General features: G+C 47.6%; 1 protein-coding gene across 2 annotated transcripts in view; it reads right to left on the bottom strand.

Annotated features, from left to right (window-relative positions):
• LOC142900263 (voltage-dependent calcium channel subunit alpha-2/delta-1) overlaps nt 1-17,791 on the bottom strand; it is a 67,895-nt gene that overhangs the window by 23,987 nt on the left and 26,117 nt on the right. For both annotated transcript variants that reach the window (XM_076044442.1, XM_076044444.1), the window contains exons 6-15: nt 16,848-16,977; nt 11,519-11,650; nt 9,921-9,990; nt 7,192-7,242; nt 6,933-7,032; nt 1,735-1,893; nt 1,142-1,246; nt 507-585; nt 314-363; nt 134-223 (exon numbers count right to left, since the gene is read on the bottom strand). In XM_076044442.1, the coding sequence (XP_075900557.1) occupies nt 134-223; nt 314-363; nt 507-585; nt 1,142-1,246; nt 1,735-1,893; nt 6,933-7,032; nt 7,192-7,242; nt 9,921-9,990; nt 11,519-11,650; nt 16,848-16,977 (966 nt within the window). The remainder of the gene's footprint in view (nt 1-133; nt 224-313; nt 364-506; nt 586-1,141; nt 1,247-1,734; nt 1,894-6,932; nt 7,033-7,191; nt 7,243-9,920; nt 9,991-11,518; nt 11,651-16,847; nt 16,978-17,791) is intronic.

Genomic DNA, 17,791 nt, shown 5'->3' with positions numbered 1-17,791 from the left:
ACAGATAAAGTTCTAAAGTCTAGCCATGTGCAGATTGTTGATGGACTGGATCGCTCCATCTCTGAAAAAAACAAAAAAAACCCCAATACATTTTGAAAAAATAAAACTAAATTTGGCACACTAATTGACATACCAGTGCATCAAGGTAAACGTTGGTCCACTGGACCTGCTTGGCCTGCTTGTCTGCCAGAACCATCGGCCTCCCCAGGACGTCCAGATATTCCTGGACAAACGCCACAGGTTTATTTTCCCCTCCTGATGACTCATGGCCAGCGAGCCGTTTAGTTGCTATTTAAGAAGTCTGTGTCCTGACCTGCGTGTTTATCCTGATGGCTCCAATGGAAGGAATTTCGTAGAAGTAACCTGGACGCAAGATCAGATGACAGATACAGGGTGAAAATCAAATGGCGCGTAGCCTGTTCCCACCACTGATTGGAGACGCAGGAGCCAGGAGCCAGGTTTGTGCACTGGATTTAAATGTTATATAAAATGCTATGTTTGTGTACCTTTGTTAGAGCAGGCCATCCACTGAATGGGACCTTTATCGTAGTTGTGCTGCCCAACAGAGAAGGTAAAGATCCGAACCTGGAGGTAAAAGATGCATTAGTAGCTGAACAGTAACAGCTTTGGAAAAATATTATTCTGCTGTACAGAAGTATTCCGGAAACAAACTGGAGCAAACAAACGACTACACATGAAATGAAATGTAGCACAGGTTATCTATTTACCTTCAGATTTGATTATTTAAAGAATGCCTACAATCCTGCAGAACTGAATGTCTGAACAACCCAAGGTTATCCTCCACGCTACATTTTCAGGGTAAAAAGAAGTTCTGGACCCTGAATCATGTTCGTTTCTGCAGTTTGCAGTCTGTGCGTTACTCATTTCCTTGACCTTGTGATTCGCGTGTGTGTGTGTGTGTGTGTTGCGTGCGAGTGTTTGTTTCACACATTTCGCCCTCATCTGCCTGCTGCTGGAGACTGCAGCGGATCTGAGGAAATGTGCGCGGAAGTTTCAACCCAAAGGGAGTTTCAAAAAGCTGAGTCTGACGAAAAAGACAAAGAGGGAGCGCACACGTGGGCATAGATGAAAGTGGTGTGTGTGTGTTTCTGCGTTTCTGCTCTGTGTGTCATCGAGATACCTTTTTGTCAGCGTTGTATTTCTCCAGGATGGCCTGAGCTCTTTCCTCTCCGCCATCGGTGAACAGCATGATGATCTTGTTGCAGTTTGCTCTGCTCACATTAGTCTAGTCAAAATGACAATGGCGAGGTTAAAAATTACTTTTTTTATATAATGCATCATGGCATTTAGTTGCATCATCATCATCATCATCATCATCATTCTCATGTTTAATGATTCATTATTGCACTAAGATTTTGCGCCAGCAGTCAAGGAGTAAAGAAAGAAAAGACAAAAACATTCACACGTATTCGTATTTCCTCTTCTAACCCTGTACCGCATGATTTCTGGCTGTCAATTCACCTGCGTTTTATTTTTTTATTTTTTTATTGTTTACAGTTATACACTGAGGTACCCCACTCGGCCGGCAGATGGCAGTAAGACACAGCGCAACGATGGCGACGGAGTCAAAAGGTAAGATTCACTTCCGCCTCCTCTCTGCAGCTCCTCGTGTCGTTAATTATTATTAGTATTATTATTTTTAATCAACACCGAGAGCGAGAGAGAGGGAGAGAGAGAGAGAGAGAGAGAGAGAGAGAGAGAACTTCTATTTACCGCGGACAGCTGCTCGAAAGCAAACTCGAAGCCTTTGGTGTAGTTCGTTATGCCTTTCGCTGTGATGTTCTGCACGGCATCCTTGAGCACTTTCTTGTTCCTCACGTTAGCTTGAACCAGATGGTCAAAACAAGCCGTCTTCTTCACTCTGGTGTTAAACTGAAAAGGAGAGACAGATGAAAAAAAAAAAAAAAAAACTCAGAAGACTTTTTCAAAACATCCTTTTCATTCAGCCGATGTGAAACGGAACGGCAGGCGACACGAACGCATCGAACGCCACCCTTTTATTGAAGCGCTCCTCCTCCACCTGGCCTTGGCTGAGGCTGATAAATAGACACATTCATCAAGTCGTGCTAATTACTTCATTCTCGCGGCGCAACGATCTGGTACCCATGGAAACAAGATTGTGTTGTGTAAGAACAAGGTCATGCAGAAGCAACATCTTTTTTTATTTCTTCTTTTTTTTTTCTTTTTTTTTTTTTTTAAATAAAAGAGACCTCCTAATTCCCAGTCTGCAACACAAACACACACACACACACAAACCATCCTACGTTCACCAAACGCCTGCTTTCCTCCAGTGCAGCTGCGCTGCGAGTCTGACTGGTGTGTTTGATCAAAAGCCAGTTAATGGTTAATGAGAGCCACATTTACACTGTTTGACTAACAGAACCGAAAGTCCAGTACAGTGCTGACATATGAAAGGACAGCGCCACCGCGGTAAAGTTCTCCAGCACTGTGCTGCAGAACTCCTCTGAAACAATCCTGCAAGTCATCGATCTCAACTCATCAATGTGTCTGCGAGAAACATCCAATAGGGAGTCAGTCAGTCAGTCAGTCAGTCAGGCAGGCAGTCAGGCAGGCAGTCAGGCAGGCAGCGGCGGATCCTCACAGACAGCCGAGGAAGCAAAGGGAGACGGGACTGTAAGCGTGTGGGTGGGTTTCCAATGAGCGCGATGGCCTTGAAGTTCTGTTTGGATTGACGGCGGCAGATAATCACGGCTCTCGCCGAGTGAAAGGCGGAGAGAGTCTGAAGGCTCGACACACACGGCGAGGCGGCGCAAAACAAAGCCGCGCGGTTCTGAATTACAGGCGCGAGTGCAGAGACATCAGATTGACATAATTAAAGGTTTGTTTGTTGGGGGGCGTTTCTCTTGGACGGCAATGACACCGACAGCCTATTAGTCCAGTTTGCACCTGTCTCACTTAAATGGATACGTTTAACATTGCAGGTCGACCAATGACTGAAGGGTTTGGGGTTCGAATCCCGGTCCCTCTTGCATAGCAGAAGCTGTGCATTTGTGTGAGTGCGAATGAGAAAGTGCTTTGGGGTATCATGAAGGTGCTAAAAAGTCCTACATAAGTGAAGTCCATTTACCATTTTGGTAAATTTACCTATTGCCATTAAAACTATGGTCCGATGAGTCGGTACATTTCCTTTAAATATCAGTGCCTGTTGTTTTTAGATGGGGAGCAGGTGGGAAAGCAGAGAGGCATTCCGCCGATTTTCCAAAAATGTTCAACTATTGTCACAGTACTTTTCCATTCAGCATGCCAGTCACTCCCACCTCATCAGCCACGCCACTCACCTGTGCTCACAGCTGCTCTTCATCTGCAATCAGCTCAGTATATAGGCTCCTGCTCCACACCCATTCTTTGCCAGATTGTTCTTTGTCCCCATGCAAGACCTTCCAGCGTTTCTCTGCCTGATCACCCGTTGTCGACCGAGCCTGTCCCTGACCCGATCCAGCTTGGATTTCCCTGGTGTTCTGACCTGCCCGCTTCCGCTCTTGGTAATCTGCCTTCTCGGTTCCGACCCCGTTTTTCCCTGACGTCCTGCCTCCCAGCAACCCGACCAGCCTTCAGTCCCCGACCTGCCTCGACCACCAGCTCCCCGGCAACCCGACCAGCCTTCTGCCCCCGACCACTGGTGTCTGTCTGCCTGTTCCCTGGCCCTTGTTGGTTTGGGCCTGCTACTGATCCAACACCTACCCCCTCATTGCAATTTCTACTACGCTGTTTGTGCTGCATTTGGGTTCACACCACGCCTCGTTTCAACTATCCCTTTAAGACTGAGTGGAGACATAGTGTAAAGCACACAACTGGATCATATAGGTGCCCCCGATGAGCACCTTCTAGCACATAATGCATAATGAGGAGGGAGAGACGCCGCTGGTGTGAGAGGATGAGGAGGAAGTGAGAGGAAGGAGATGGAAAACGGGTTTGGCGGGCTGGGGTGGGGGGGTGCAGTGAACACGGTGTTTAAGAAACTGGGACGTGAGCCGACACATCGCTCCTACCATGTAGCGAGATCGTAGAACGGATGACTGTCTAGCAAGAACAATTATGTTGTGATAATTACATAATCCATTACACATGCATGGGGCTGATGACGGTGACTCACCCACATTATGTTAAATTCACTTAGCAGGTGTTGTCTGAACGTGTGGCTTTGTGTGTCAGTGAGTTCGGAGAGATTAGTCTTTTACTTTTTTTTTGGCTTGTTCCACATTTTAGAAAGTATGTGCAGTTCTGGAAACTGGCCCTCTGTGATGTCACAAAAAAAACAATCCTTGCAACACCAAGCACAGGCAAGTGTTCATTCCACTCTCTTGTTAAAAGCACACTGAAGTTTTATCGGTATTCTAGTACAGAGCTTGCTGGAGGCTATAAACAGAGGGCTAATGATGCTCTTTCCTGGCGATGAAGCAAGTTCGGGGAATAAACAGCCAGTCAAGAATGTTCCAGGAGTCCAGGATGCCAAATACAAATCTGAAAGAGGGAAGAATATGCACAATGTGCTAATTGCACGGACACACATATTATTAAAAAAAAAATCAGTGGTTTCTTCCCATAATGAAAAGTGTCAGTGTGCGTGGGTGTGTCTTTGAGAGATGGTAGTTGATCGTAGTTGGAAAGGCATTAATGATGACAAATGACAGGAGGTCTTGTTGTGACTCCGGGACCATTGGAAGAACGGCAGCTGGCACCGGGACGCGATGAAAAGCGGCCAAATGAAACGATGTGAGGTCAGAGAGGTCGCACGTCGAAGGAAATGGAAAACACAAAGGGGGAAAGTGCCCAGTTTGAGGGAAAGAACGATTGGAAATAAACACTCATCGGCATTCTCCTGGCCGCGCACAGCTGCTGAGGAAGTGTGCGTCCTCCCTCCCTGACCAAATGCCAACTTTGTCCCTGAGCTGCTGTTAATGAGCAGGAATTATGGGTAATATCACAGATTAATGATTTAGTGTCAGGTTACAATGTCCCCAGGGGGAAAAGCGTAGGGTTGGTGTGTGTGTTTGTGGGTGTGTGTTTACGTGACAGCGCTGGCAGTTGCTTCTCTGCCAGCGAGAAAGCACCAGAGCCCAGACAGAGGAAATGAATCATGACTTTGAGAGAGGCAGAAGATGATTCTGTTCGGTGAAACATGCTGTCTGAGGCGGGCTGCACGCGACACTTCGGCTGCTTTCAGCAGCGCGGATCTGAATTGGCATCAGCGCGCGCAAGGAATAAACATCATCAGCGTCACGGGTTGCCAGTTGCGGTCGGAGGATCTGGCAACAGTCGCACAGCTCGCATGACTGCATTGAGCAATATGAGTCACTCCAGTGGGTTAAAAAAAAACAACCTGGTTTCGCTAACAGTCGACGTCAATCACCAGAATTGGCGTATTTCGTAGAATACTGAAGCAAAGAAATCCCAGGTTTATGAAGATCCGACCTACTGATGGAAGTTCACGCTGAATTTAGAGCTTAATCCACGTTATCGTACCACGGACACTTAAAATCCTACAAACTACAATTGCAGTTCCGGCCTCCACAATTTAACACAACCTACAACTCAACTCTCAGAGACAATTTAAGATAGATGCTATTTTTTTCGCTCCCCTCGTTCACTTGTCGTCTTAGACGAAGCTACTAAAGAGGATTAGGGCCACAAGAAGAGAAAAAAATGGAACAGGAAAGAGATTTTTATTTAACTTTTCGTTTCGAGATTCAAGTCGAAATTTCATAATTAAAGTCAACGCAAATAAAGTACAAATTTTGCGAATAAAGTGGATGATGGATTAATACAGTCACCCACAGTCTTTCGACTGTATTGTCGAGATTTTGACTTACTTCATCTTGAAATTAATTGCAAAATTTCAATTTCATTTATGAAATTTCATCTTTTTTACATACATCACAAATTCCGGCTTTAATCTCAAAATTTCAACTTTATTATTGAATTGGAACCTAGAAGAAAAATTCTATCTTAATTTTTTTTTTTCTCTTCTTGTGGCCCTAATCCTCTTCCGTACGAAGCAACTCAAACAGTATAAATTTATGTTTTAAAAAAGCAACAAGTGCGAGAACCGCGTCGCTTCAAAATTAGCAACTTTTCAAAAGAAAGGAAACAATTTAAGCCAACCCTGCGCGAAAGCAAGCCAAACTTCCCGAAGTTGCTCTTCTCCCGGTGACTGTGTGGCACTCGCGGCTCCTTGACGTGTCCGTAATTGCGCCTCTTTGCCGAATCGGAACTCATCGTTCCCCGAGACAAGAAGCTCCCCGGAGAGAGGAAACCGAGAGCCGAGAGTGGACGTCTTTTTGCGAACGCCTAAAACCGAGACAGCTCGAATCTGTTGAAATACCCGTCTGGAGGCCGCCGCGTCGCACGCAGGGTCCAGATTGGCTCTTTCCGGTCGTGATCAAGAGCCGAGACAGACGGTCGGAGAAGTGAGACGAGGAGGGAGGACGGGCCGCTGACGGGAGGCTGGATGGAGGGTGATGAATGGCTGTTTCCTCGGCCTCATGACTGTCAGAGGTACAGCTTTAATTCCATTAGGGGCAGTGGGACGTTCACACACACACACACACACACACACACACACACACACACACACACACACACACACACACACACACACACACACGCACACTGGCGAAAGAGGTGGCCAGGGGTCGTGTAGTGGCGACTTTTAATCCTGTGCACCAAAATAGAGATGCAGGACTTTTATTAAAGGTTTGTTTCAGCGTGGCCAGACCTGAAAGAAATCTATATTTCATTAGTTGTCATCCATCTCGCCTTGTATCCGACTGTGAGTGTGTGTGTCTGTGTGTGTCTGTGGGGGCCGACATCGTGCCAGCTCACAAGCCTGTGTGTGTCTCTAAATGCCACTAGAAGCACGTGGACGACCGAAGTCACACCCTCGTACTCACGTAAACCACGTTGACGTAGTCGTCGTCGGACAGCGTCTCCAGCATCTCGCTGACGGAGGTCCGGATCAGCTTGAGAGTCAAGCCAGACACGCTGCCGCTCCTGAGGAGAACAAAGCGAAAACGGGGGGGGGGGGGGGGGTGAAGAGACTTTCAGCTCGAGTTTCTTCTCCGAGATTCTCCCGAAAAGCAAACTCAGGATTTGAGTGATGCAAGAAGAAAAACAAGAAGAAGAAGAAGCAGAAGAATCAGTAAAACTCACGCGTCCACGAGGATTAGCATATCTTTGGGCGAGGCTGCTCCCTGGATGTACCTCGATGGATTGAAACAATGACTTTTGATGAGAAACTTGCAAGGCGCAGAACAAGAACACGCACACGCATGCGCTCACACACACACACACGTCAAGTGTTTGCCTAACTACTTTAAAGACATCGAGAAACACCTTGGAATCCCGGCAAACCTCTGAGTTTGAACGCTGAATGAGAGACGGCATGGGGAGCGCTGACAGCTAAAATGAATAGCATTGATTGTTTCAACGCAATCAGCCCCGGGAGCCCCCGAATTGCAACGTTCACGCGGGAGGCTGAGTGACAAATTATTTGCACCTTGTCGGCCAGGCGCAGTCGGCCCTCGCAGGCGGGAGAGGCGCGACGGCGGACCTCCTGCGGAGGCCGAACGTGAGCGGGGAAAAAAAAGAAGAAGAAATAAGCGCGAGGCGTCCTCGCGTTACCTCCGATCGCAATCTCCCAGAGCGGGAGAGGTGCCTCCGGGGGGCGGTGTTGCCACGGAGGGCTTTACTGTCCATCCAGCGATTGATTTGTGTTTGATGAGTCAGAGCAGATGCGCATGAACATTTGGGCCCCAGAGGTTTTCCACAGAACATGGAGCTGCAGGCCTGATCGATTTCGTTTGCTGTGTCTGTCTGTCTGTCTGTCTGTCTGTCTGCGGCTAATCACAGCTGAAGGCTGGTTTTTGAAAACGGAATAAAGATATGACGGAATGGATTAGGTAATTAATTAATAACAATAGTAATGACGGTGATGATCAGGGTTGGCGAGTAATCTATTGCTCAGTAATCCACTATTGGAATTAAACTATTTCTTTTTAGTAACAGAGAAGTGTAAAGGGATTACTCTGCCAAAACTGGTCATTATATCATAATCACTTTATCAAGTAACGATTCCGTTACTTTTCTGAAATATTTTGCAAGCTTAAAATGTCTAATTATCCTCAAAATGTCTGACATTTAGAAAAACAACAGAAAACAGCGATGTCGTGGATTGATGACGCAGCCGTGCCTGCGACGACGCACCAAAACAAGCATGGCGGCGGCAAATGAAAAAACAGCGATTGCGTTTGATAGCTGGAAATACAAACATTGTTTTGAGTTCTTCTCGTCTAAATGAAAGAGTATTGTAGTTTGTTTTACGTTACATGCAGGAAACAAGGCGTTCTCAACTGTCACTTTATCTTTTCTTTAACTGAAGTAATTAGTAATTGATTACTTATGAAACAAAGTAGTTATTAGAAAAAGTAGTAATTAGATTACTTTTTAAGGAGTAATCAGTAATCAGTTGTTGGATTACTTTTATGGCATAATCCCAACAACACTGGTGATATATATACATATATATATGTATATACAGTATATATATATATGTATATATATATATATACACACAGGTCCATTAGTCCACTAGTAAACAACACAAAAGTGCGGTTTTTGATTCATTTTGCTTCTACTACTCGTCATCACAGCAGTGGCTCCGCCGCTGGAAACCATCTGCGATGGCACGGAAATGACCACAGGCTGGGAGCAATTGCGCTGATGGAGTCGTCCTCGCTCTCCGGCAGAGAGAACGAACCTGTCGTCGGAGTGCGAGAGCTTCGCCTCCTCGCGCTAGAACTCAAATTATCTCGGCGTTGCTTCTGATCTCCCGGTTTCGGGTGTCAGCGGGACAATATGAGGAGCTTTTTCGTCCTGTCTGACGTCGAGGAGGACAAATTACCTGCAGCCTGTTGTGCCTTAACAGGACCTGGATGTAAGACTGTGGATAAATTATAGTATGTAGCCGTTTATATTAGCAGCACGTGGCCTGGTAGCATCATTCGCTAATGAAAATGATGAAAATGATCCAATCATCATCTAATAATCTGTTGCTTTGTCACAAATGGAGAATTTGTTCTGAGTTTTTAAGTCTTTTTAAAATAAAAACCGTCCAAATGAATCGCTAAAAATCAGGTGTGTAATCACCTTAAGAGTGCTCTCAACCTTTTAGTGTATTGTGTTCTTTTGATCCATGTGCAATATAATCCACATTCGAGCAATATTTCCCTTCAATCCTTTTTGTCGTCATATTGCGTTAGCTGCAAAACAGCTAATGCAGTGTGACGCCCGACAACAACAGCAACCGGAGTTGAGGGATTCATTGTTTCAGCGCGGAGGCGAAATGCTGCGTCGACATTTCCATGGCCGCATTTCGCAGATGACGGACGGTGAAAAGTAAAAGAGATGATTTGGACGTCACGTCCAGCAGACCTGCGCGAACAAAGCGAAAACGCAGAGACACCGAGCCGCGTCGTTCCTAACCACCAGTGAATTCACGACTCTCTGGGCGTCTGTTGCGAGGCAGAACACATCAAGGTTATTTGTTCCGCTCGCTCGGTCACTGCAAACAAACTGCCGCAGGTTCAGGAGTGGGAATCCAGTCGAGACCTTCCCGGCGTCTCCTAGGTCTCGCCCATCTCAGCTCGGGTTGTTTTGTTCCGCTTCAGAGGGCGACTGCTGTGTTTTTTGCACGTCTGTCAAAGTGAGCCGAGCAAAAGCGGAAACGCCCACTAGGGCCGGAGGACGACGTCTCCCTTCAAAAGGTGTGAAAACAGCCTAAGATCGCTGAAATCTGGCATCCAAACAATCGACTGTAAAAAAACAAAAAAAAACAAAAAGAAAAAAGAAAGAACAGAAATAGTGAAGAGAAGTTTCCTTACCACGGCCTCCTGCGAACGTCGTACAGGTCGATTTTGCTCGGCGTCTTGCGCGCATCCATCCACGGAGAGGCTGCAAGTAAACATTAGACCCATGCCTCAGTATGCAACCGCCAAATTAATATCTGCTAGAGCAAAACAGTCTCGAGGCTTCTCTCTGTTTGTGGAAATATGCTGTGTCACGTGCAAACACACACACACACACACACACACACACCACAGCCACGTCTCGCGTCGGCGTCGGTGTAGTGAAAGAAGAGAACCTTCCGGAAGGTTACGGAAACTCTTACCTGCGTCGACTGTAAGCTCATGTGCGACTATTCTGCTCTGTAATGCGTTTTGAAATTATTCACAAAGAGCGGAACAGCAGGGGTAGCAGGATAAAATATTCATCTGAGATGCAAAAGCATTGGAGGACTGAAGTCGCTTATTTCACGGCACTCGGGTGCTTCTGTCTGTTTACTATTAGCGAGAGGGGGCGTCAAAACAAGGAGTCGGGAGTGGGGCGGGGGGGTTCGTCTGTGGTGAATGCTAAGAGGTAAAAAAAAAAAATAAATGACAAAGTGGAATAAATTCAGGGGGCCAATGAAAATTCATGAATATTAGGCATAAACTTTTCCCCATAAAGCTTTACAGAGTCTGTGATGATAGTGAATCTCATGAATAGAAATTGTGCGGCGGGGGAAGGCACTCTGCATGGAAAGTGAAAGTTTATCTGCGGCCCCAAAGATTGCAAGCCGCGATCAATAAAGTGCGTCTGTCTATCAGGTCCATATGAAATCAGTGCAGGCTTAGCAGGTTAAAAAAAGGTAAAGAGTCTCACAGAGAGGTAAACAGTCAAAGAAGAAAAACGCTCAGTCGCTGAGATTCTTACATAATTCTCAGACCTGACTGTTCGGTCGACTCGGTTCTGTTGTAGGTTGGTAAAGGCGCAGTTTGACGCTGCACTTTGTCAAAACCAACAGAACCGTTTGCATGTTGTATTCCACTGAGAATTACCAAAGAAAAAAAGCCCAAACCTACAAGGAAAGAAGAACCCTGTGGGTCGTTTACCCACAATGCCCCGTGTTGTAGTCCGCTACACCGCATGTCCTGCATCTGGTTGACTTGAATCGTAGCGAGCGACCCGCGTCTTTAGGCAGATCGGAGCTCTGTTTGAACGGGACCGGTGTGAACGCACCCCGGCTTTGAATTCTCTCTGAAGCAGGAAGCTTGCAACCGATAAGCCATGTTTTATCAGGTCCGGTAGGACCTGCCCTCATTAGAAGAGGAGCAAGGAACCAAAGCGCCGACGGTTCTTCTCCGTCACCGACCGGCTTTGGCAAGACTTTAGTGGAAACGGCGCGGCGCTTCCCTGTTGTGCCACCGGGCGGAGACACGAGCCAAGTATCCCCCCTTATTAGCTAACTCCCCGGACAGGCGGAGAGATTGGCTAGTGGCCTTTTTTTTTTTTTCTTTTTTTCTCAAAACGCCTTCCAAGTTTACGAAGGCGGCCGCCCTCAGTCGTCCCAGATGGATGTGTGAAACGAATTTCAAAGATCTGCGAAACGTTCACATTTTGTACGGGTGGGGGGAAGGGAGGCTGGATTCTCCTCCGTCACCTGGGAAGTAGCGAGCCAGGCCCGTGGCGCTGCCGAACACCTGCCACAGGAGGGTGGGGTCGTCCTCTCGGTTCTTCTTGAACACCTCCTCCAAGGCCTCGGTCCAGTTGAGCTCGTTCAGCACGATGGTGGCTGCAAAAGTCGCACAAAACGGACGCGATTGTGACAAAAAGGTGAGTGCGTTACTTTGTCTGCTCTTTTCTTTGTGCGATAGAGAGGGAGACAGAGGGCCCGTTCACGAAAAGACGGGTTTCTCTGAAAATCGTAAGATATGTTGTCATTCCGGCCTTACAGTCACACAAAGCCGCCCATTTTCATGTGCTAAATAAAAATATACACAATAAAAGCGATTTGCAAACCTCCTGTTTTACTTCTTATTCATTCATTTTTTTTTCTTCTGGGTCGTCTGACTGGGATATTGAAATTGGAGATGTCAGCGGACTTTAACTGCCACGACTCCCAGTCGACCTCACGGTGGAGCTTTGAGGCTTTGTATTGTAAAGTAACTGGAAGCAGGAGTTCAACTTTGTCACTGATCCACACCGTCACTTTGGTGGTGCCGTGTTAGCTTGCTGCTGCTATACCTCTGTAAATACACCGTGCCCCAGGTCTCCTTCTTTTTCTTCCGCCTCCTGGGAGGCACTGATATTTTCGCAGACGGCTCCGTGTTTTTTTTCGGAAGCGTTTCCCGAAAATGGTCAATTCGGGAAAAAAAAAAATGCCGCGTCTGTGTAAACGGGCGTCTCAGCCTTGACGGCGTATCGTTCAGGAACAAAACAAGTAGCAAGAAACCTTCTTTATTGTTGCGGTTTTTTTTTTTTTAAGTCTGCTGCTGACGCCGTCAGACGCCGCGACGTCCTCGGCGCGCGCGGCCACGCACGTCGTCGGTGTGCGCGCACGTGAGCGTGATGGATGGGACGCCCTGCGAGAGGCAACAGGCATTATGGATGTAATGACACAGCGGCCGGACAGCTCAGAGCCGCGCAACGCTCACCGTGATGGATGGAGACACGTGCGCACGCTGGGCCGACTCTCTCTTCCCTCCACCCCCCCCCCCCACCACCCCCCCCCCACCCCCCACTCTTCCTGTCTTCCCCTATCTCTTCATATAACCTTCTGTTTGGACAGCCGGCTTTCAATTTGGGGCGAGACGTAATCAGTGAAGTGAATATTTCATAGCTGCTTTGAAGCGGTGCATTTTGAAACGCCGGCTATCTGACTGAGAGGCTCGCCGCACATTTAAGAAGGACGCACGGCTGCTTGTAAGGAAGAAGAAGAAGAAGAAGAAGAAGGAGAGAGAAAAAAATATCCCTCTTCATCCAGATGAATGTGGTCCTGTATATACCTTCCCGAGGGGCCGTGTGCACTGATATGATTGCGTGCTTGTGATATAGGCTAGGCGCCTATATGGGGTGGGACGCTGTCCATTGATGTGCAAGGCAAAGGCTGTTTATTTGCATGTCTCTGGAGGGGAGACTTAATGAAGCCCCCCTTGCCTGGAATGTGTTGTTTTTTTAATAAGGAGGAGAGAGAATGCAGTGTGTATGGGTGTGTGTGTGTGTGTGTGCGAGTGTGTGTGTTTCCCTCATTAAACGCGCTGTTTTAAAGTGGAAGGAAAAGAAAAGGAAAACACCTCAAACCCTCGTCTGAAATTGACAAATCGTGCGTGTGATTTGTTTTTGGTTCTTTCTGCTTTTTTTTTTTTTTTTTTTTCTCTGACGACCGACTGAGAGAGGCCCGTTGGCAGACAAGCTACGCGCGTGGAATCCCATTCATCAAGAGCAGATCCGCGCGGCTCTCCGGTTTAAGCAACTTAAAGGGGGACGGCGGCAAACAAGCGAACCAATTAGACGCGGCGGCCAAAGCGTGCCTTCCTTAATCCATCCATTGGTTTTTGGAGCTTGCCTCTGTGTTTAATAGGCCGCTCTATATGGGAAACCCGGTCTCGCCGTCGCCCGCGTTGTGCTGACACTAATGAATTCCCCGGATGCACTTGGCGTGTCTTTGATGCTCCACCTGGCGGCGCCTTCATCTCGATGGGATGTCAGAGGGGGGCCAGTGTGACTTGCAAAAAAAAAAAAAAAAACAAAAAAAAACCACTTATTTTTTTCTCTCTGAAGATTAAAGGAGAGTGTTATGCTTCATATATTTTAATGAGGAGGAGTCGATCGCCCCCCATTCGTCATATCGGAAGCGGCCAGCTCCGCTATGAGAACGGTGACATGCACTCCAGGTGCCAGGTGACAGTCAAAGAAAGGATAGAAAGGAAGTCACAAGTCAGAGTAAGATCCAAAAATGCCTGCTGGGACTTGACAATTTATTCCAAATTAAATGTGTCTACCCAGTTGTGTTGTTTCGACTGTATGCTAATTAAATTTAAATTAAATTTAAATTATTATGCTAAATAAGTTCGTACAGTGCGTTCTCAAAAAAAAAAGTGCTGCATACTAATAGCATATTCAGAAACATTTTAGCACCAGCTCACGAGCTAGCGTGCTACTATGTGATGATGCATTCTGATCAGACTTTACTCTCTTTAAAAACGACATTTTGCTTTCACTTCTCGTTAGCCTGTAAGACTGTAGCGCACTGAAAAAAAACACTTTCAAATTTTAGTGCACCACACAGTAAGGACGCAGCGCGGAAGATAAGATAGCAAGAATACGGAATTTACCACACAGCTTAACGTACAAGTGCTAGCTAGCTTAGCTCCGCAGGTTGAAAGCTAACAGTGAAAGCTCCCATCCATCCATTTTCGATACCTGCTTATTCCCAAGCTCAGGGTCACTGGGAAGGGAGAGATAGAACTACTGCTAATTACAGTTACTGCAATAGGCACGTCTTTTTAAAAACAACACTAAACAGCCTCGCCTGTTTGTTGACCAGTCCCCCCCCACCCCCCTTCACGTCCACCTTGTACCGCTAAAACCCCAGATGCAGCTTCAACCCTTTTCTGTCTCTCACCTGACCATCACTCTCTCTCTCTCTCTTCCTCCTATCTCTGCCCCTCGCACGTGACCACCCGCTGCCTATAGCAGGCGATTTCATAAACTTGCCTCCTACTTTTACCCCCCCCCCCCCCCCCCCCCCCCCCGCCGGAATCCAATTTTCTTCAGCCGAGCGGCGGCTATTCCTGGCACATTTACAGGCAGGAGATCAAATTGGAGAGGCGAAGCCTCAATAACGAATGGATCCCCCCCACCCACCACCCACCACACCCACTCCACCCCCCACCCGTTTCTTTTATTCCCCGGGCGTGCCAAATACGTGAGCGGCCATATCTGACACGGTGTGAGCGCAGTATGAGGGGACAGGGAGGGGCTTGCTTGCGGCTGCCTGTGGTTCAGCTTCATTTTATATGCAGCAAACACGCACGCGCAAACAGTCAACTTCTCTTGTATATCTGGTTCGATTTTTGACCCGAGAAGGAGCACGCGGCTCAGCTTAAACCTTCTCATCATGGACCGCCAATCAATGGTGGCTGTGGAAAAAAAAGAAAATACGGGGGACGCGTGGCAGCTTGCCCAGATTGTGACGAGACGCGAGTCTCTTAAGAAAACCTGGCGAGCCAGTTAATAAACCGCCCCTTGTATTCAGATCAATAGCAGCGTGGCCGCCTCATCCTTCATTATTTAGATTTTTTTCTTTACTCGGGGGTCAGAGGGAGGGTGGAGCGCTGACCTTCGGGCCAGACGCCTCCCCAAGCAGGTTTTTACAACCGTGCTGAGGAAGCTCCTCCGTTCTGCCGCCCCGCCACGAGCGTGCTGACGCAACAACTCCTCTCGCTGCAGCCTCATTAGCGGATAACCGAGTGCGCGCACGTCACGCAGCCGCTTTTACACAGCCACAGGTAAAAAAAAATAAATTAAAAAAAAGATATAAAAAGATAGACAAACACGGGGCAGCGATGCAGCCTGCTTGTTAAAGTAATTAGACTCGTGTTCAAACCCGCCGTCCGTTTAAGTAAAGCTGTTTGGACGAGAAGGGAGGGGGGGTAAAAAAAAGGGGCGACGGGAGCGTGGGTGAAAAACAGAGCAGAGGAAAGCAGCCGCTATACATAATTCAAACTGCAGCTTAAGATATTCGACGGCCCCTCTATAAGTCATTGACATTCAGCCCGAGCTGTGCTAATGTCAGGCAGGCTCCTGAGGTTGAAACTTTTTTTTTTTTTAAAGCCACTGAAGGTAAATGTCACCAAGCGGTGAGGGAACGATCAGAAATCTATTTTTACAACCCCACCATGAAAGTAAACTGTGATGACTGTGAGGGATCCATCTCTGCCACGGAGATCCGACGGTAAAACTGCGTCAGAAACCTTCTCAGTGGGGACGACGACAACAACAACAACAACAACAACAACAACAAAATCTTCAGGATCGTTAAAATCGTTTGAGTAGAAAAATAATGAGTCACTTTGGTTTGAAAGTGGATGGACCAGGAAGTGAAGGCGCTGATTGATTCCATCGTTAATGACGCTCACACGGTGTAATTTCCTCTTTTTGAAAAAATAAAGTGTGCAGGTGGCAAAGAAAAGAAAATAGACGGGACATTTTCAAAAGCAGCGCCATGCAATTTTCACTTCAACCAAATTATTGTTGTTTTTTTTTTGTTTTTGTTTTCATGATGAATTGCCTTTGGCGACTCGCCCGTGCAGCGGTTAACACTGTCACCTCACAGGAAGGTCGCAAGTTCGATACCCCGGAAGGACCTGGGGCCTTTCTGCCCCTGCCTGCCTGCCTGCCTGCCTGCCTGGCACCCTTCCACTAAAGTCACTTCACACACCGACGTCAAAGCCTCTCGCCCGGATGTAAGAAGTTCCCTCACTGGTTCTGAGTTCATTCTGGCAAAATACTAAAGAGAAGCAAGACGGAGAAGAAAAGATCGGCTTGGCGAGGGACTGGGCAGGCAATCCGAATAGTACAGTGCTATGCCGGGCCAGCAGGGGGTGCTGTGTCAATGGCAGGTGTGTCATTCTACGTTGTCATCATCAACAATTTCTTTTTTGAAAAATAAGATTATTAAAATGACAATTCAGTTTTTTTAGTCATAAACGTCTTCATAGTACAACAGTCAAAACATTACAACCTAAATCAGCATGAAACATAGCTACAAGTCAATCAAACACTGTGCGACTCTTTCATGTACTAAATGCTGCTTGAAAAAAATAAGTAAGTATATTATGAGTGTACTGTTTTGAAACAGTCGTGCACATTAGCAGGTCCATTCCCTGTTCATTTAATGCGCAACCAGCAGCCGTTCCACGCCGGGCCGGTTTGTCAACCGTGACCGTGGCCGTTTTTGCGTGCACGTTGTGTACTCGTGTACTCACAGCCGTCGTAGATGTCAGTGGGGATGTGCACGGCGGTGTGGTTGTGATCCGTCAGGCGCCTGAACAGCGGATCCTCCTTGAAGTCGGGCCGTATCCTGTACTTCCTCCCCTCGGTCTCGTTGGCATCCAGCTGGAATTTTTTTTTTTTTTTTTTTTGGGGGGGGGGCAGGAAAGCAACAATAAAGACAGAACTCAGTCTGCCATTTTTCTCATGGTTTTCCTGTTCGCCCAAGCGTCTGTCTGCTTTTATGAAACGCTTTATTCGGATCTATGTCTCGCGGCGGCGGTGGCGGTGGTGGCGGGACCTCAAGGCTCTCCATACATCCTCATCAGGTGGGGGGGATTGGGGGGGGGGGGAGCGTCTGACGTAATAACGTCACGCCTGCACTTTCTGCAACCTCCTGGCCACCCAACCTCCCCCCATCATCCAAATGCTTGACGACGGCCCTCCTCCCTTTTTTATTCTCCCCGATAAGGAGAGGTGTCAAGAGGAAGGGCCATTGTTTTTCGCGCCCCCCCCCTCCCTCCTGCAGATTTATAACGCCGGAGCGTGCGTCCGTGCAAATTTGCATCGATGAGAGGCGTGCCGGCGAGGAAGGAGACGTATGAAGAAAAAAGGGCGGTGAGGTGTGGGAGGGAGAAAGATGGATTGAGGGAGGAGGAGAGGGAGGAGGAGGAGGCCCCAGAACGGTGGCTTCCTAATAAAGCGGCCGGCTCATACATCTCGTCCGTCAATTAGGGGAGAAACACGCCAGGAAACCCTCCTCACCTGAGAGAAGGGTGAGGCAGGAGGGTGGCGATGGAGGGGAGGGGAGGGGAGGGGAAGAAAGACGAGGGAGAGCAGGGATGGAGCACCGCGAGGACAGCATGGAAAAATGTGGTGAATAGAGGGAAGGGAGCTGGCGGGGGCGGAGGAGGTGAAAGGGAGGGCAAAGGAGGGAGGG

Source organism: Nelusetta ayraudi, unplaced genomic scaffold (assembly GCF_046127955.1).
Source record: "Nelusetta ayraudi isolate G7.1 ecotype Tasmania unplaced genomic scaffold, CSIRO-AGI_Nayr_v1 ptg000080l, whole genome shotgun sequence".
Lineage (NCBI taxonomy): Eukaryota > Metazoa > Chordata > Actinopteri > Tetraodontiformes > Monacanthidae > Nelusetta > Nelusetta ayraudi.
Note: the sequence above shows the minus strand (reverse complement) of the source record. Positions and strands in the feature narration are given on the sequence as shown.